Genomic DNA, 15,264 nt, shown 5'->3' with positions numbered 1-15,264 from the left:
GCGTCTTCAAGTCCCGTTTCCACTGTGAGTGCTTAAAGCTCGTCAGATGGGTTCCTGTTCCAAAGTCCTTCATGAGTAAACAGAATTTAAAACAGCTAAAGGACAGAAAATCAACCTCGACGTCTCATGAAGGCTTCAAAAACAGCGTTGGCAACAAATTTACATTGTGCAAAAACATGTGTAGAAGAATATCTCTCTAGAGTAAATTCATTTTGGTCCTTCGCAAGTCAAGTCTTTACAGTGTCAAACGTAGAACAACAAACATGGAATTCTTATTTTGTGTTTAAAATGACGAGTCGGTAAAATGGTTTGATCATGTTGAGGCCAGTGTTTTACCATCACTGTGTGTGTGTGTGTGTGTGTGTGTGTGTGTGTGTGTGTGTGTGTGTGTGTGTGTGTGCGCCTCGGGGTGAAATGAACTGAAACACGTCCTCCTCTCTTTCTCTCGGCGTCAAGACAGTTTGCTAATGCTCCCAAATGATTTCTTGCGGTGAGCAGGAGGAATAAGGGCGCCCTGTCCGGAACACAACGCCGCCTACCTCATGCAGCATTTAACAAGTCGATATCCACCCCCCCCCCCCCCCCCCACCCCTCTCCTCCTCTTCCTCCCCCTCCTCCCTACGCTCACCAATGTGCTGTTTCAACCAGCTTGATCCCCCCAAAGCCCTTGTTTAACTCAAGAGTCCATCTCACTTCCACTCAGACAAAGAAAATCAGATTTTTTTGTAAAATGATTGAAACGTACCTCTGAAGAGATTTGGATCACAATGAAAAACATATTTATAAATCTGACTTTACTGCCTGAAGCCTCTGTCATCATTTCCTTGAAGCTCAATGGTAAGGACACTTAGGTGATGATGATTAGTAAATCTCCCATAGGGTTTTTGTGTGTGTGTGTGTGTGTGTGTGTGTGTGTGTGTGTGTGTGTGTGTGTGTGTGGAGCTTGGGACTGCAGTGCTTAAAGCAGCAGATGAATGGATGAAAGCAGAGGAGGAAGAGGAGGAGTGGTGTGTTGGGATGGAGGATGCAGTCTTGGAGAGAACTGAGGCACTAAAACGCATCAATCACCCGTCCAGAACCAGAGCGCTGCAGGAGACACTGAACACTTCGACCCTGTTATCATCGGTCCGTGATGTTCAGCTCGGTCCAGGAAGTATTTCTGGAATTTATTACAAGTAAAGAAACCCCAGTATGTTCTCTTTGAGCTCTAGTGGGATCTAGTCATGCAGATCGTTTTGGTTTTATTTGAGCAAAGCTTTAATGTCCTGGTTACTTTGGACAATTCTCAGACCTCACTGTGAAAACCATTCACAGGAACGTCTCTGTGTTGAAGAAATAATCCCGATGTAAACTTCTGACGGCGACGTCTGTTGACTTTGAGCGCAACAAACAAAACCCCATTGATTTTGTATGGACGCAAAAAAATCTCAACAAATGTTTCAAAACCTCGTAAAATAAAAAGCAATTTCTCAAAATTGTTGAAAAAAAAAGATGCAAATGAAAAAACTCCCACGTTCTGAGACTAGAAGGAGAGAAATGAGTCATTATTCAAGACGATGTGAGAACTACCAATGACTCCACCACCAGGACTTCATGAAGGATGGAAATATCATTGTACATGTATTTCCTTACAGGCTATGATGTTACTGTGATCGTTTAATATTAGGAACATATTCTCTCTTCAAATGAAATATCAATAGTTATATTTACTGTTTTTTTATGCTTTGTGACCTTAATTAAGTGTTTGAGGCTCTCGGTGTTCAATAAACGAGCACCTCAGTTAAAACGGGGGTAACGACGACTCCTTGATCACTTCCCCACATTTACTGCATCACACACACACACACACACACACACACACACACACACACACACACACACACACACACACACACAGTGTCTCCAAAGTACTGCAGAGGAGCCATGAAGGCATAAATAACCCACCCTGCCCCATGATTCATGTTGGTACATCAGCTTCAGCACAGAGAGGAAATCCTCTCCGTGCAGCGATAAACAAGACGAGGGGGCTGAAGATGGGGGCAGCTTTACTTCTAAACACTCCATCATGAGATGATGAAACGTGTGTCGGTTTGTGTTTAATGGCCGACACGTCTGCAGAAAGCTCCACCGGCCCCAAAGTGTTTGATATTGAATAAATAAAGGCATGAAACAGTGAAACTCTTCAATACATTTTTAAACCTCAGTGCATTATTGTGAAAATTGTATTCTGTTTTTTTTTTTTTACAATAAGCATTTATTGCTGGTCATTTTCACTTTATTTCTGCAGTATAATATGCTTTTTTTAAAAGGCTGTTAAAAAGTATTGTGAAAAAAAGCTAGATGAAAAAACAATTTGAAGTATTGAAGTATTAATTACAATTTCATGGTTGCATTATTTATCTTGTCTGCATTGATGCATATGATTATTCATTTCAGAATGCCTTGCTATTCATTTCATATTGAACACTTTGGGTCTCCATTAATAGCACTTGTTTGTCTTAATATTGCATGATTTCCTACTGAAACGTGGGCTGTGCATGTACGGATGAGAAGCTGTAACGTTACAGATAACAGTGAATGAGTCTTACATTCATTGCTTTGCTCCTGCAGTCGGCCATTTGTGATTGTAGAAGCTCAACTGTGTTTATTGTGCCTCTCACAGCAGCGATGACAGCTGGCGGTGATGTTTGCTCATCCAGTGATTAACCTCGCCAGGCCTCTGTGTACCTCTGCTTGCACCGGCCCGTACTCCACCACTTCTCCATCTACTGTGATTATCCCTTTGGGTGAAAGTGGCTCCAGCCTGAGCGCCCGCACCTTAGCGTGCACCAGATGTTGACAGTTAGTAGTCAGATGTGCCCCCTTCTCCATAGCCAGGAACAGCTTCAGCAGGGCGCCGCGCGATATCCCCGCTCTGACGTAGAACATGTGGATGACACCGTCGTCCGAGGTGGCGTCCGGTGCTGCCATCAGGTCCTCCGCCAGGTGGGACTGGTACATGGCCAGCATGAGGACAAAGTCTTCCTGTTGCACCACCACCCAGTCGCTGGGCAGCGGCTGGTCCAGAGGCGGCAGCAGGGAGTCAGGAGGGCCGCCGGGGGCTTTGGAGGCGCTCCGACGAGGCGTGCTCTCCGTCCTCCTCACCTTGTGGGAGTTGTTGGAGTGGCAGGAGTTGTGGAAGGTGTTCTGGCAGGGAGAGTCTCTGGACGGTTGAGAGGACGGAGCCAAAGAGGAAGCCTGACCGTTACAACGCAGCGTCATGTTATTTCCTGAACCCTCGTCCTCGCTGTGGTCGTCCTCGGTGGCGGGCAGGTAGGCCAGATTGCCCTTGTAGACGCGGAGAGAAGCCAGCCTCACCAGCGTGCCAACGGTGAACCGGGCGGCTCCGGCGTGACGGTACTTCTCGCTTTCGATGTCCACGTCGGCCACGAAGCCCCAGGCCAGAGACAGGAAGGAGAAGAGACGAGGGCCGGAGGAGAGATGGATGGAGACCAGGTCCATGTGGGCCACCAGCCCTTGACAGAGCAGGAAACCGCAGCTGACCAGGAGCTCCTCAGTGGACACCAGCGAGGCTCTGGAGGAACCAGGGAGGAGAGATGAGTTAGTCAGAGCTGGACATCCTGGAGACCATCAGCCTTCTCCTGATGTCTCAACTACAGAGTTAAGAAGCTGTGCTCATAGGAATTACATGGGAAAGGCGTTTGAATTGTCATCATGTTAGTCATTAAAACATGTTTAATCAAAAAAAGCAATTGTTTTGGACAGGTCTGTCTTGTTAGCGAGATAATGTATTTCTTTGTAATAAAGGCTAAAATATAAAAAAGGTTATTCATATGAGTGATATATAAGGTGAGTTATCAAAGGAATACTTTACCCTTAAAATGAACATTTAAAATATCAATTACTCACCGTGTGCTACCTTGAATTCTTCAATATTACTTGTTTTTTCTCGCATGTGAGTAAATCCTCAATGATTTGAGGTAAAGGAAGTATTTGCGCCTCTCCTTGAACGGACTCGCAGTGCGCAAAGGCGGAAGTGTTTAAAGTGCTGACAAATTAAGCTTCAACACCAACTGATCAAAGAGCGTCAAGTAAAAGCTGTCACTGAACAGACTTGTTCATTCATTCTATGATCACGTGTCAATATCTCTCGATTCACAGAATAAAACGTGTCCAACTGTCTGGACATGATACGTGAGCACTTTGGCTTGAACTGGTTAAATTGAAAAAAAAAGAAAAGAAGTTAAAGTTTGTTTATATTTCCCAAAACTAAGGTGCCGAAAAAGAACGAGGTGCAGAGTTATATCCTGACGAATGAAACAACAGTTCAGAAAACAATCTCACCAAAAGGCCCAATGAGCCCAAGTCATGCGCGTGTCCGTGCACTCACCGCCCTGAAAACTATTAATATAAAGAAATATGTTGTGTTAATGTAGGTAATCAACTGGGAAAGTTTCATGGCGATATTTTTTGTTGAATGTTTTACCCTCCTGGGGTGTCTCCACTTGTTTACTCCTCTTGGTTCGTTTGTAAAAAAGTTAGAGTTAGAGATTCTGGTAAGACAATGTTTACAAGCACACGACTTCTGCACGTCCCCGCTGTTCAAACATAAAGAGAACCAGATTCTGCAGAATTCTGCTGAAGCTCACAAAGTGAAGTGAGGCTTGATTTCCAGAACAAAACAACAGCCACCACAGAACTACCTTCACTTTTAGTCAATATTACCCGACCCAATGCACTGTCCAATGTGACAGGTTGTGTTTACAGCTTCCAGACTTTGACAGAAAGTCAGACAATAGCGATAAACGATCATCATAACGTCCTGTAGACAAAGGTCATGTGTCTAAATAACCTATTTTGTCCCAATCAACAGCCCATAAACAATTTATTTCACGATAATATAAAACAGAGAATTCCTCAAACAATGGATCGACAAATTATTTCAGCCCTCTAGCAGTTCTCGAGAAGGAGCCACAATTAAGAATCTAGCTTCAAAATGAAGAGGCAGACGCCAAAAATAAGAGCAGGAAGGTGCGCTTAATATTTCTGGTTTAGGAAGTGGGTCGAGGCTCGTGCGTGTCTTGGGGAGTGAGCTGTACGAGGACTGTTATACAATACTGAGGTAACTGACCTTATTGTGTGATCATAAAAAACAGAGAGGGTAGATGAGGAGGGAGAGGGCCCATGGAGCTTTGACGGGAGTAGGGTGAGGGTGGGGGAGATGGGGGGTTCAGTAAACCAGTAGGCTCAGCGACAAATGTTGGAGGTGGGACAGAATCAGCTTATGGGCCTTCAGACATGACAGGCCAGTCAGACAACAAAGACAACCCCATCTGGGAGAACTGAGACAGAGGTGGAAGGTCATTATAACACACACACACACACACACACACACACACACACACACACACACACACAAACATACAAACATACACACACACACACACACACACACACACACACACACACACACACACACACACACACACACACAAACACACACACACACACACACACACACACACACACACACTTACAGATTTGCCTGCTGTTACCACCCACAGCCAATTACAGTGATGACTGGATGTCTCAGTGGAGTTCACTGGCAGTGGCCCTGCAGATATTTCCATATTCATCATCCTGAATTTATTCACCAGTCCGACTATCCAAACAGTCACATCTACATCTCCTACAGCTCTGTTTCTGTTTAATCATTGAAATCATTGGTAAAAAGGTCAAGAAATAACAAGATTTACAACTCGCCTGCTGCACCAGGGAACCAGCGCTGGAAAGTAACAAAGTACTTTTACTCAAAGATTTGTACTTTAGTACAATTTTGAGGTACTTGTACTTGACTTCAGCGTTTTCATTTTACGCTACTTTATACTGACGCTCCACTGTTTATTTGACAGCAGTCGTAACTCTTTTCTGATCAAGATTTATATGAGTATACAGCCACACTAGCAGCTCTTTAAGCTAAATGCTAACATGTTAACATGGACAATGCTACCATGGTGATGTCAGCAGGTGTAATGTTTGTTTATAGCCTTGCGTGTTAGCATGCTAACCATTGAATTATTCTATTTCTATGATGCTAACATGTACAACTGAGGCTGATGGGAAATGACTAGAAACATATAGTAGGCTTATAAAATACACTGTTAAATAATAAACCGGTAGATCCCTGACCGTCTGTGGTTTGTGACCTCAGGGTCTGGGGCTCCTCATCATATGGTCCAGATGTCTATGAGTTCCTCCAAATAATTATTTCCTCCGTTATCTCCACAGATTACATCAATATAAATCTGTGAATCCTAAATTAGTTCTTTGGTTTTGTCCTCTTTACTTCCTCGTTATTCCTCTCACGACCCCTCAGCTTTATCTTGTGACCCTTTGAAGGGAGCCCGACTCTATACAACGTAGTGATACGTTTAAAACTGGCTGCAACTAAAAATGGCAATACGGCCTTATAAAACAGTATATCAGTCCCAGCTGAATGAGTACTTTTTTAACTTTCAACACTGTTGGTTTACTGCAGGACTGTTCTACTAGACTGCATTCATTTCAGCTACTGAGGGTGTACCTAATAAAGTGGCAAAAATACATTTAAATAAGCTCCTCGTTTGTCCAAAACCCCACCTTTAAATCTCAAGCTGTTTATGCAGTATCTGTGAGCCACCAGAGGAGGGAGACTCTCACTCACATCTGTCAGCGTTCAGATGATGTTCCGCCTCGTGCTCATTATGTTTGTGTATACATTAAACTCTCACTCAGCGAACCTGTTCACAGCATTGCATAATACCAAATACGTTCTAGCTGTCACTCATTTGATCCTCGTAGCCTCAGTGAACCCTACATTCAGCCGGGAATAATACCAAACACACTCTGGCCAGGGCCACTGCAGGACGGCCTGCTGCAGAGAGAGAGAGAGAGAGAGAGAGAGAGAGAGAGAGAGAGATTTTCTGGATGTGTGAGAGGAGAGCAAACAATACAGAGTCTGGTCCCTTCCTCTCATTGTCGCTGCCGCTCTGGCTGCAAGACCATTGTTTGATGAGAAGCTGATTGTCAGATGCTGTAGAAGTGATGTATGAATGTGGCTCTTTGATGAAGACGGAAACATCAGCGTACGGTGTTTCGTTTAATTACATTTTATAGTGACTTTCATTTTAAATGTATCCATAATTTATTCATAAATCCCACTGAGAAAAAAACCAAACTGCAGCACAAAGGTTGCTACCCAGCCAAAAAACAAAATCAAACAAATACACGGAGACACAAAATGACAGATTAGAAAATAAATAAAATAGTAAAAGGGCAAGATAAAGCCCAATGTGACCTACTAACAGTAGGAGCAGCTTAAAAAAGAAGTGCCTCAAAGCATTTCGTGAGGTTTTTAAATTCCCCCACGTGACTTCAGAGTAGAAAGAGCGGAGTGTTTGAAACACAGACAACCGAACAGTAAAGTAATATAATATTCCATCATACTGTCATGGCACAAACTGTGGTGCTATCAGGGATGTCGCAGCAGAAATAAAGGTTTTGCCTCTTAAAACTCTTACTCTCTCTTTTTTGTGTTTAGTTTTTTTTGTCTTGCAGACGCAAGGGCTGACGCAATGTCATACAAATGTTTCATATGTCATCTTCGCTCACTGCAGAGTGAAGAACTACTACTAATAGTGAGTAATAGTGAACGAGTGATTCCAGACAAGGCGGAGGTTTCTCCACCTCTGAATCTGATCTGTTGCCGTTCTTGTTCCTTGATTCATTTCCTCCTCCTCCTCCTTTCTGTCCTTCAACTTCTCCTTTCTGTTCTTTGTTCTGGCTGAATGAACTCCAAACAATCACTCAAATTAGCAAATCATTAATAATTGATAGATGAGATGAGTGCATTTTTAGACTGAAAAAAACCCCCAGAAGGCTGGCCCATACAGCTCAGTTAAACAAAAGGACAAAAACGACCACAGCTCATTGTTTTCATCGTTATATATCTTAGTAACTGCATAACACAAATACCTGTTATTCGATCTATATACAGTTGAGATGCTGTGCACCCTCCGTACTACTGCATAAGCTCCAGTGAAGTGTACCAGACTTCAGCATGTCCTCGTCTTCAGAGCTTCAACTGAGCATTCTGCTCAGAGAGTAAAAATGGACAGAACTACTTTTATTGACGGCCGCATTAGTTTCCTGCGTCTGGTCCAGAGGTAGCTCTGCCTGAGGGGGGGATAAGCTGATATATCTGTGGAGCACCGATCACGTTGTTTGTTCGGAAACACTTCCCATTGCATAATCTGATTCAAACTGGATTTATTTGCATGCTGTATATTCGTTCTATGCGTACGCATGCAAATGAAACGCAGCACTGCACCTGCTATGATGTGGCCCAAATATGCCACCTCACTGGTTAGACTGGTTTCTGTGGAGCTCTGAGTTGTGGGTTAGTCATGACAATATGGCGATATTCCCAAAGCTTCAACACTTTTAATATTTTTATTGTAAGAGCTGCAACTACTCATTATTTCCGTTGTTGATTAATCTGCCATTTATTTTGTTGTTTAACTGATTAATCATTTAGTTTATATAATGTCAAAAGTCTTGTTTAGTCAAACAACAGTCCAAAATATTCAAATTTACTATCATGTATGACAAAAATGATCCTAAAATGTAGGGAGCTGGAACCAGCAAATGTTTGACATTTTTGCTTGAAAAATGACTTAAACAATTATTTGATTATCCAAATACCGATTAACAATCTGTTGATGGACTTATCAATTAATCATTGACGCTCTACTACAGTAAATCCTTTGTGGTGTGTGTGTGTGTGTGTGTGTGTGTGTGTGTGTGTGTGTTTGTGTGTGTCTATGAGAGAGACAATATCATAACCACTGTGCGGCAAAGTATTTCCACAGTACATTAGTGGTTTTGTTCAGGGTTCTTCATGTGGCTCACCCAGAGTAGTGATGCACGGATGCAGCCAATGCGTTGCCTGATCCACCAGGTAGGATACCCAGCGGGGTCCGGACGGCCTCCTCCCAGTCTGGTCTCTCCAGCAGACCATTTATCACCTGACAAACGCAGAAGACTTTGATCAGGCGGACAGAAAGAAATAGACACTGAGCAGTCAGTGATTTCTAGCACAAATGGCTGTGTATCAAACATCAATGCTTATATTCCTTATATCTTTTTTAAAAAAACATTTTTTTTCAAAGTTCGTGAACCGCTGCTTGTGTTAAACCTTTGAAGAAGAGTGTTGATGTACTGCTGTAGAGCCCCACAGTGTGTGAGAGCATATGAATGTAGTGAACGTGTGCGCGTCTCTCTTTACCTCAAACAGAAGTCCATCTCCAGACATGATGACTAAGGCGTCCCACTGTGACAGGTCGGCCTCCTTCACCAGCTCTCGGGCGTGGTTCTGCCGCTCTGCAAACATCAACACACACACACACACACACACACACACACACACACACACACACACACACACACACACATTAATATAAAGTGTGTTTTCATCCAGGCCTGTCTTTTCTATATAAGAAAGTAAAAGAAAGCGTTGCCCTGTCAGCTTCAAGGAATGAATAAGGCAAGAATGAGATGAAAGATTAGAATCTCGAGTCCTTGTCCCAATTGCCAAATCAAGTGTCACCGTGGGAGTGAAAGCTGATATATGGTCTTAAATGAAGCGCCTACCACGCTGCCAATTAGTTCGGAACAACTAAATTACCCAGGAGCACTCTGTCAAATTAACCTGGAGCTCAATGATCTGATGAAGCAGGGCTTTGGTGACACGGCGTCCTCTTAAAGCGGACGGCAATCAGTGTGCACAGGGACTATAAAACCAGACATATTAAACATAGCTTATTGAAAGTGCAGATCATTTCCTCAACATTATTTATTATTTGGGAGTCATTACAACAATGCTTCACATTACGGCTCTGTAATTTCCTATAAGTTTCCAGGAAAAAACATGCTTTGGTACTAATTATAGAGACAGTCTTTAATTAGTTCACTTTCAATTAATTAATCCCAATTAATTGCTTGTATATCCTAGAGAGTCTTCCACTCAGTGGAAAGCAGACCAGCTGAACACGCAAAACAAACTGTCTACAGGGGAGCATGCAACTCAACCAATCTAGTGTAGGAACAAAGAATCCAGTCATGTAGGAACGATGAAGGAGTATTTACTTTGGTTTCAAGGAAAGACATTTACCCGTTAAACACAGGTTCTTCCAGGAACCTTGCTCAGAAATGATTAGGAAATAACCCGTAAAATAACGTGTCACCAAAGTCACTGTAGAGACACCTTCCCAAGGATGTCTGTTTGTTGACTGATCTGTGGAGGTGGTGGGATTAGACAGCGTTTGATAACGATCTGACTTCTGCTAACCTGGCGTTTCTAAAGGCTACAGAGCAACTGATAAGCCTTTTTAACTGCATGTGAGGTTCAGTCGAATCTGGTATTTTAATATCGCTGTCCGTCTCCATGTGTGTGGGGGGACGCATCTGTCCGTCTCTGTCTCCCTGTCCTCCGTCTGCAGGTGAAAGGGCAGACGGTGGGCTGTGAGGTGTGAACAACGTCGGTGAAGCGCAGCGGACTGTCACAACTTCAGTCACAACCCTCTCGTCTCCTCCACCTGCTGAGGCTCAGCAACACTGGAAGCTTTTTCCCTTCCGACTCTCAACTCTTTCACATCATTCTTCTACATTTTCTCAAAACAGCCTTCATTCTTATCTATGATGGAATATTGATATTATTCTTCATCATATGCAGACGCAGCATACTTGACGTGCACAGCTGGGTGCTTTTTGTTGTTGTCGTAAAAACAGATTTATATCGACACAGCTGTCACCACAGCCTCTGTGAGAATGAGAAAAAGGACCATAAAGGAATGGATTATTGTCTGTAAAGCTGCTGCAAGTGGAAAATATTACCAGTCCCCAAATAAAAGGTGGCTTATCTCAGCAAAGACAACTCAGTAAAAGGTCCTCTTGCTCTTTGCTGTACTGACAGCAGAAAACAGCCGGCAGAGTTGTTTTTCATGCAGTATGTATGACTTTTATTTTCGTCCAATGGCAACCCGGTGCTGGAATCACGATCTGTTTGTAGCCAAGTTGAACAAATAGTTCTGCTGCCGATATTTTTGACAAGCTACAACGTCTGGTTTTCGGACATGGAATTTGTTAAAGGTTGAGCAACAAAATTTTTTAGACTAGCAAGTTCCTGATGGACAGCCGGACTGTCACAAAGCAGGACGACAAGCCGTGCTCCTTATCAATCCAGCTATAGCAACAGTTAATAATGCAAACCTAGACAGAAAGACACAGCAGATCTGCCCTAAGGAAGCTATTAGCTACAGTAAGTTACAAATCAATACACAGTGTAGTATTAGCCATGTTGGTTGAGGCAGCTACAATAACCGACATGGAGAAACACTGGACTGTATCCTGGAGGGAAAAAAAAACACAACAAAATACACCACAAATAAATATCAAGCAGTCAATGATATCATGATATTTTACTTTGTATTTAAATAAATTACTTTTGAAAGGTTCTACATCTTTAAAAGCCCCAAAAATCATCCAGACTTTTCAGGGACCTGAAAGTAAGTTGTCCTCTTTTGAGTGTCTTCCGTGTAACTTCCTTGTTCTTCCCTTTAATGCTGCCATTGTGTAAATGTCTTCACCCAATAGAAGAACAGCTAACTTATCCCACACACACACACACACACACACACACACACAGTCCTCTGGAGAGGGATCTGATTTCTCGACCTCTCTTCTTCCCTTCTCTTCTCCTAAACTCTGCAGAATAAAGGAATCAATTCCTCCTTATCAGTCCAGTCACATCACATTTCCTTTTCTATGCAGAGGCTGTAAACTAAGAGGGATTGAAGGGCCCAAAGTTGTAGAGCAGTGACACTGCAGTGTGGTGGGAGGAGAGCTGAGAGCCGCTTTAGTATGCACTACCTACTACCCTCATCAGACAGATTGATAATGGCAAAACGACGCAGTGAGGAGAAAACACATATCGGGGACGCAGATAAGTCATGCAGTGCGTGTGATGGTTTTTCATGGTAATGTTGCAGAGGTAAGAAGAGGAGAGGAGTGCGCTAGAGTTTCTCTTTGCGGGGAGAGGCAGTGGATTGTGACTAACTGATTACAGTCATGCAGATCTCTGCTGGCCTCTGGTCACAGCCTGGACAGGCACAGTGAGGCACGTTTGAGAAGGATACAAAGATGAGTAAGCTCCTGTGGGGAGAAGGAAAACTGCACTTCATTGTTGGGATGATGGTACTTCTTTCCAGCATGTAGAAATATCTGAGCATTTGCACGCAGCTTGGTTGTATACTTGGAGGATTAAAAATCACAACCACGAGGGAGCGTCCTCTCTGACCAACACTGACATTTTCTGATTTCACACAAAGTTCTCTCACGAGGAGGTTACTATATGGATAATGTTCATGTTGTCATCTTGTGTTGAACATTCTAAAACTAAAAACATTAATTGATTAGTTGATCAAAAGATCATTAATTGACGGCTGATTTGACAGTTTAATGGATTCATGATTTATGTTCATTCATAGAGCAAGCAATGAATCAATAAATCACATTGTTAGCTGCAGCCCTCCTCTCTTACTCTGCAGTCAAGGCTTCAAGTCATTTTTTTGACAATGCCCTCGTAAATGTGAGGTTGATGCCTAATAAAAATGCACGGAATAACTGTGTCTCTGGCTGCAGAGCAGCAGCTGAGCGGTGGCAATGCAGTCAGCTGTTTGTAGTTCCATTAGGTGTTAACACACCGTACACAACAATATAAGTGAGCAAACTGTTTCCCCCATAGACATACAGTCTATGGTTCCCCCCCCCCCCACTGTGTCTCAGAGTAGCAGCTGGGGTTCAACTCAGCTGTGTTATCACTAGTGGCCCCCAGCAGCCCGGGGCCAGTTAAGCGTAGGGATTGTAGGGAGGCAGTATAAAACAGGCAATTAAAGGCGTTTTGAGAAAGTGTGAGTCACTGCAACCACGAGAAGTCTTTGAGCACTAAGTGTTGGCCACCCAAAATATTAAGCAGTTTGCTGCAGCAGAATGCCAGATTTGCCATGGACAGACACAGATATGCTCACTCACTCACGGACGCATGCACACTCGTGAGCGATCACATAATTTCCTGGCGGAGATAATAACTATTCTAATGTGAGCATGTGTATATTGTTTAAACTTGCAGTGACTGATTTTTTTTTTTAGCAAACGACTACTTATTGACACATCGAGCAGATACGGAGCAACATTATCATTTATTCGATGATGGTAATAGGAAGTTCTGTCCTCATGCTAACCTTGTATCATCCCACTAAACGTCTGCAGCTCCAGATTAATCTCCTCCCTGCTGTCACACACATCCTAACTGTGGCTCCCTTCAAACAGCACAGTCTAATAACTGCAGCACTAAATGACAGCGGGTGGTGACAGTTAAAAAACCATCGCCTTTTCAACGTGGGTGTTGTTTCACCACGAATCAGTGTAAACACTACGACAGGTCGGTCGGCTGCCAGGAGGTGCCTGAGGGAGTAGCAACACAGAGAAGTGCACAGCACACACACACATTCTAGTTTCCAGCGTCGCGCTCTCTTACATACACACACACACACACACACAGACACACCAGGGAGTGCCTCAGGTGCTCATTTTTACTCTGACATTTTCAATGACATTTTTTTTTTTTGGGTGAGATTTTCTGTTTGGCCCCTATTTTCCCCCGACAAGACCTTGTTGCCAGCATGTCACCTGCAGCTGAAATATCTGAGAATGTACATCATGCAGGTGAACATCAGAAGCCATTAAATAGACAGGCTGTATATGTCATGTTTGCAAAGTCAAAATTCTTGGTTAACAGCATCCCCCAACTCACAAAAACAGTCATATTTAGTTTACTGAAACAGCTCCTTCTTAAATCTTATAAAATGCATGCATCCACAAACCACCACCACAGGAGGTCTACTTTCATGCCACTGTCCCAAAACAAGGTTATATTTTTTTCCCAGTGTGAAACAGGACAGACAGTGATAGAAACACTCCTCATCACAGATCCAAAGGGACTTGAACGGGTTGTACCGAAGGGTACAGGCGCTGAAAGACACTTCCTCAGCCACGCCTGAACCACGATCAGCTAACAAGAGTTTAAACATGGGAAAATCTTTTGCGGTCTGCCAGTGGAAAAAAAAAAAAAAAAAGTGCCTAAATTGAGCGACAATCAAGATATAGTTCAACTTTAGAAAGTGTATTTACACCAAGCAGCAATTATATGAAGTGGTAACAACCACATTAAACGAGGATAATCCTGGAAATGATCACGTTTGAGTCACAGAGTCATGGTGGAGAGACTTGTCTACAGTGATGGCTCTAAAAAATCCACAAGGGATTTACTAAAGTTACACATGAGAATAGACAGATACGGTACATTAGTCTAAACATGGGGCAGGCCAGTTCAGACTATTTAGATCCATCTTTTCTGCCTGTTTCCAGTCGGATGAACAAAAGAAGACTTTCACAGAAAAGTCAAAACGTCACAGAAAGGGAAAGTGAAATTTGTGCCTCTCTATTTTCGCTGCGTCCTACATTTCCTAGGATGCAAACACATTTCCTTATTTTGTAGGATCTTTTTCCAAGCTCGCTGTCCTCCTTGTTCATACAATAGTTGTTTTCACATCCTCACATGGGCCAACATGAGCTGCACCACAGTACACCTTGTTAAATGAGCCATGATGTTCTTTAAGAACATAAATAAAAGAAATAAAGACAGAACAAAAGGAGCAGCACAGAGAGGTTGTTCGAGGCGATATCTGTCTCCTTTGGTAAATATTTGTAATTCGTATTGAGCAGATGAGTCCGAGCACGAGAGGAATACGAGTGTGTTGCTGTCGTTTAATTAATAGTGTGTGACAGATATCTCAGGATGCCCGAGCAGCGAGGGAGACCGCCTGAGAGAAATCAGTGTGCCGTCTTTACTACCACATAGACACAGAGGCTCACTATAACAAACACTCTCTCTCTCTCTCTCTCTCTCTCTCTCTCTCTCTCTCTCACTACCACAGCAGTGCAGTCATCCTTCAACTGTCCTCCACCCCTGGCAGTGCCCACAGCTGCTACACAGCCAAGGATCCCATAATGAGTCCGTCTACTTTTGTTAGCATCGACATACAAGAGACTACCAGCCGCAGGCAATGATACACAAGAACAGATAGACATGCTGTTAAGCGAATGCTA

At 43.2% G+C, this 15,264-nt stretch overlaps 1 protein-coding gene across 1 annotated transcript in view; it reads right to left on the bottom strand.

Moving 5' to 3' along the window:
- Positions 1-629: 629 nt before the first annotated feature.
- The window catches only part of LOC137885449 (sphingosine kinase 1-like), a 32,688-nt gene continuing 18,053 nt past the window's right edge, over positions 630-15,264 (bottom strand). The window contains exons 3-5 of the mRNA XM_068727736.1: positions 9,326-9,420; positions 8,950-9,065; positions 630-3,574 (exon numbers count right to left, since the gene is read on the bottom strand). Coding sequence (XP_068583837.1) covers positions 2,692-3,574; positions 8,950-9,065; positions 9,326-9,420 — 1,094 coding nt within the window. The 3' untranslated portion in view covers positions 630-2,691. The remainder of the gene's footprint in view (positions 3,575-8,949; positions 9,066-9,325; positions 9,421-15,264) is intronic.

This window comes from Cebidichthys violaceus, unplaced genomic scaffold (assembly GCF_023349555.1).
Source record: "Cebidichthys violaceus isolate CVI_PGR_0920_01 unplaced genomic scaffold, fCebVio1.0.p SCAF_4, whole genome shotgun sequence".
Classification (NCBI taxonomy): Eukaryota; Metazoa; Chordata; class Actinopteri; order Perciformes; family Stichaeidae; genus Cebidichthys; species Cebidichthys violaceus.
This window is presented reverse-complemented; position numbering and strand designations above follow the sequence as displayed.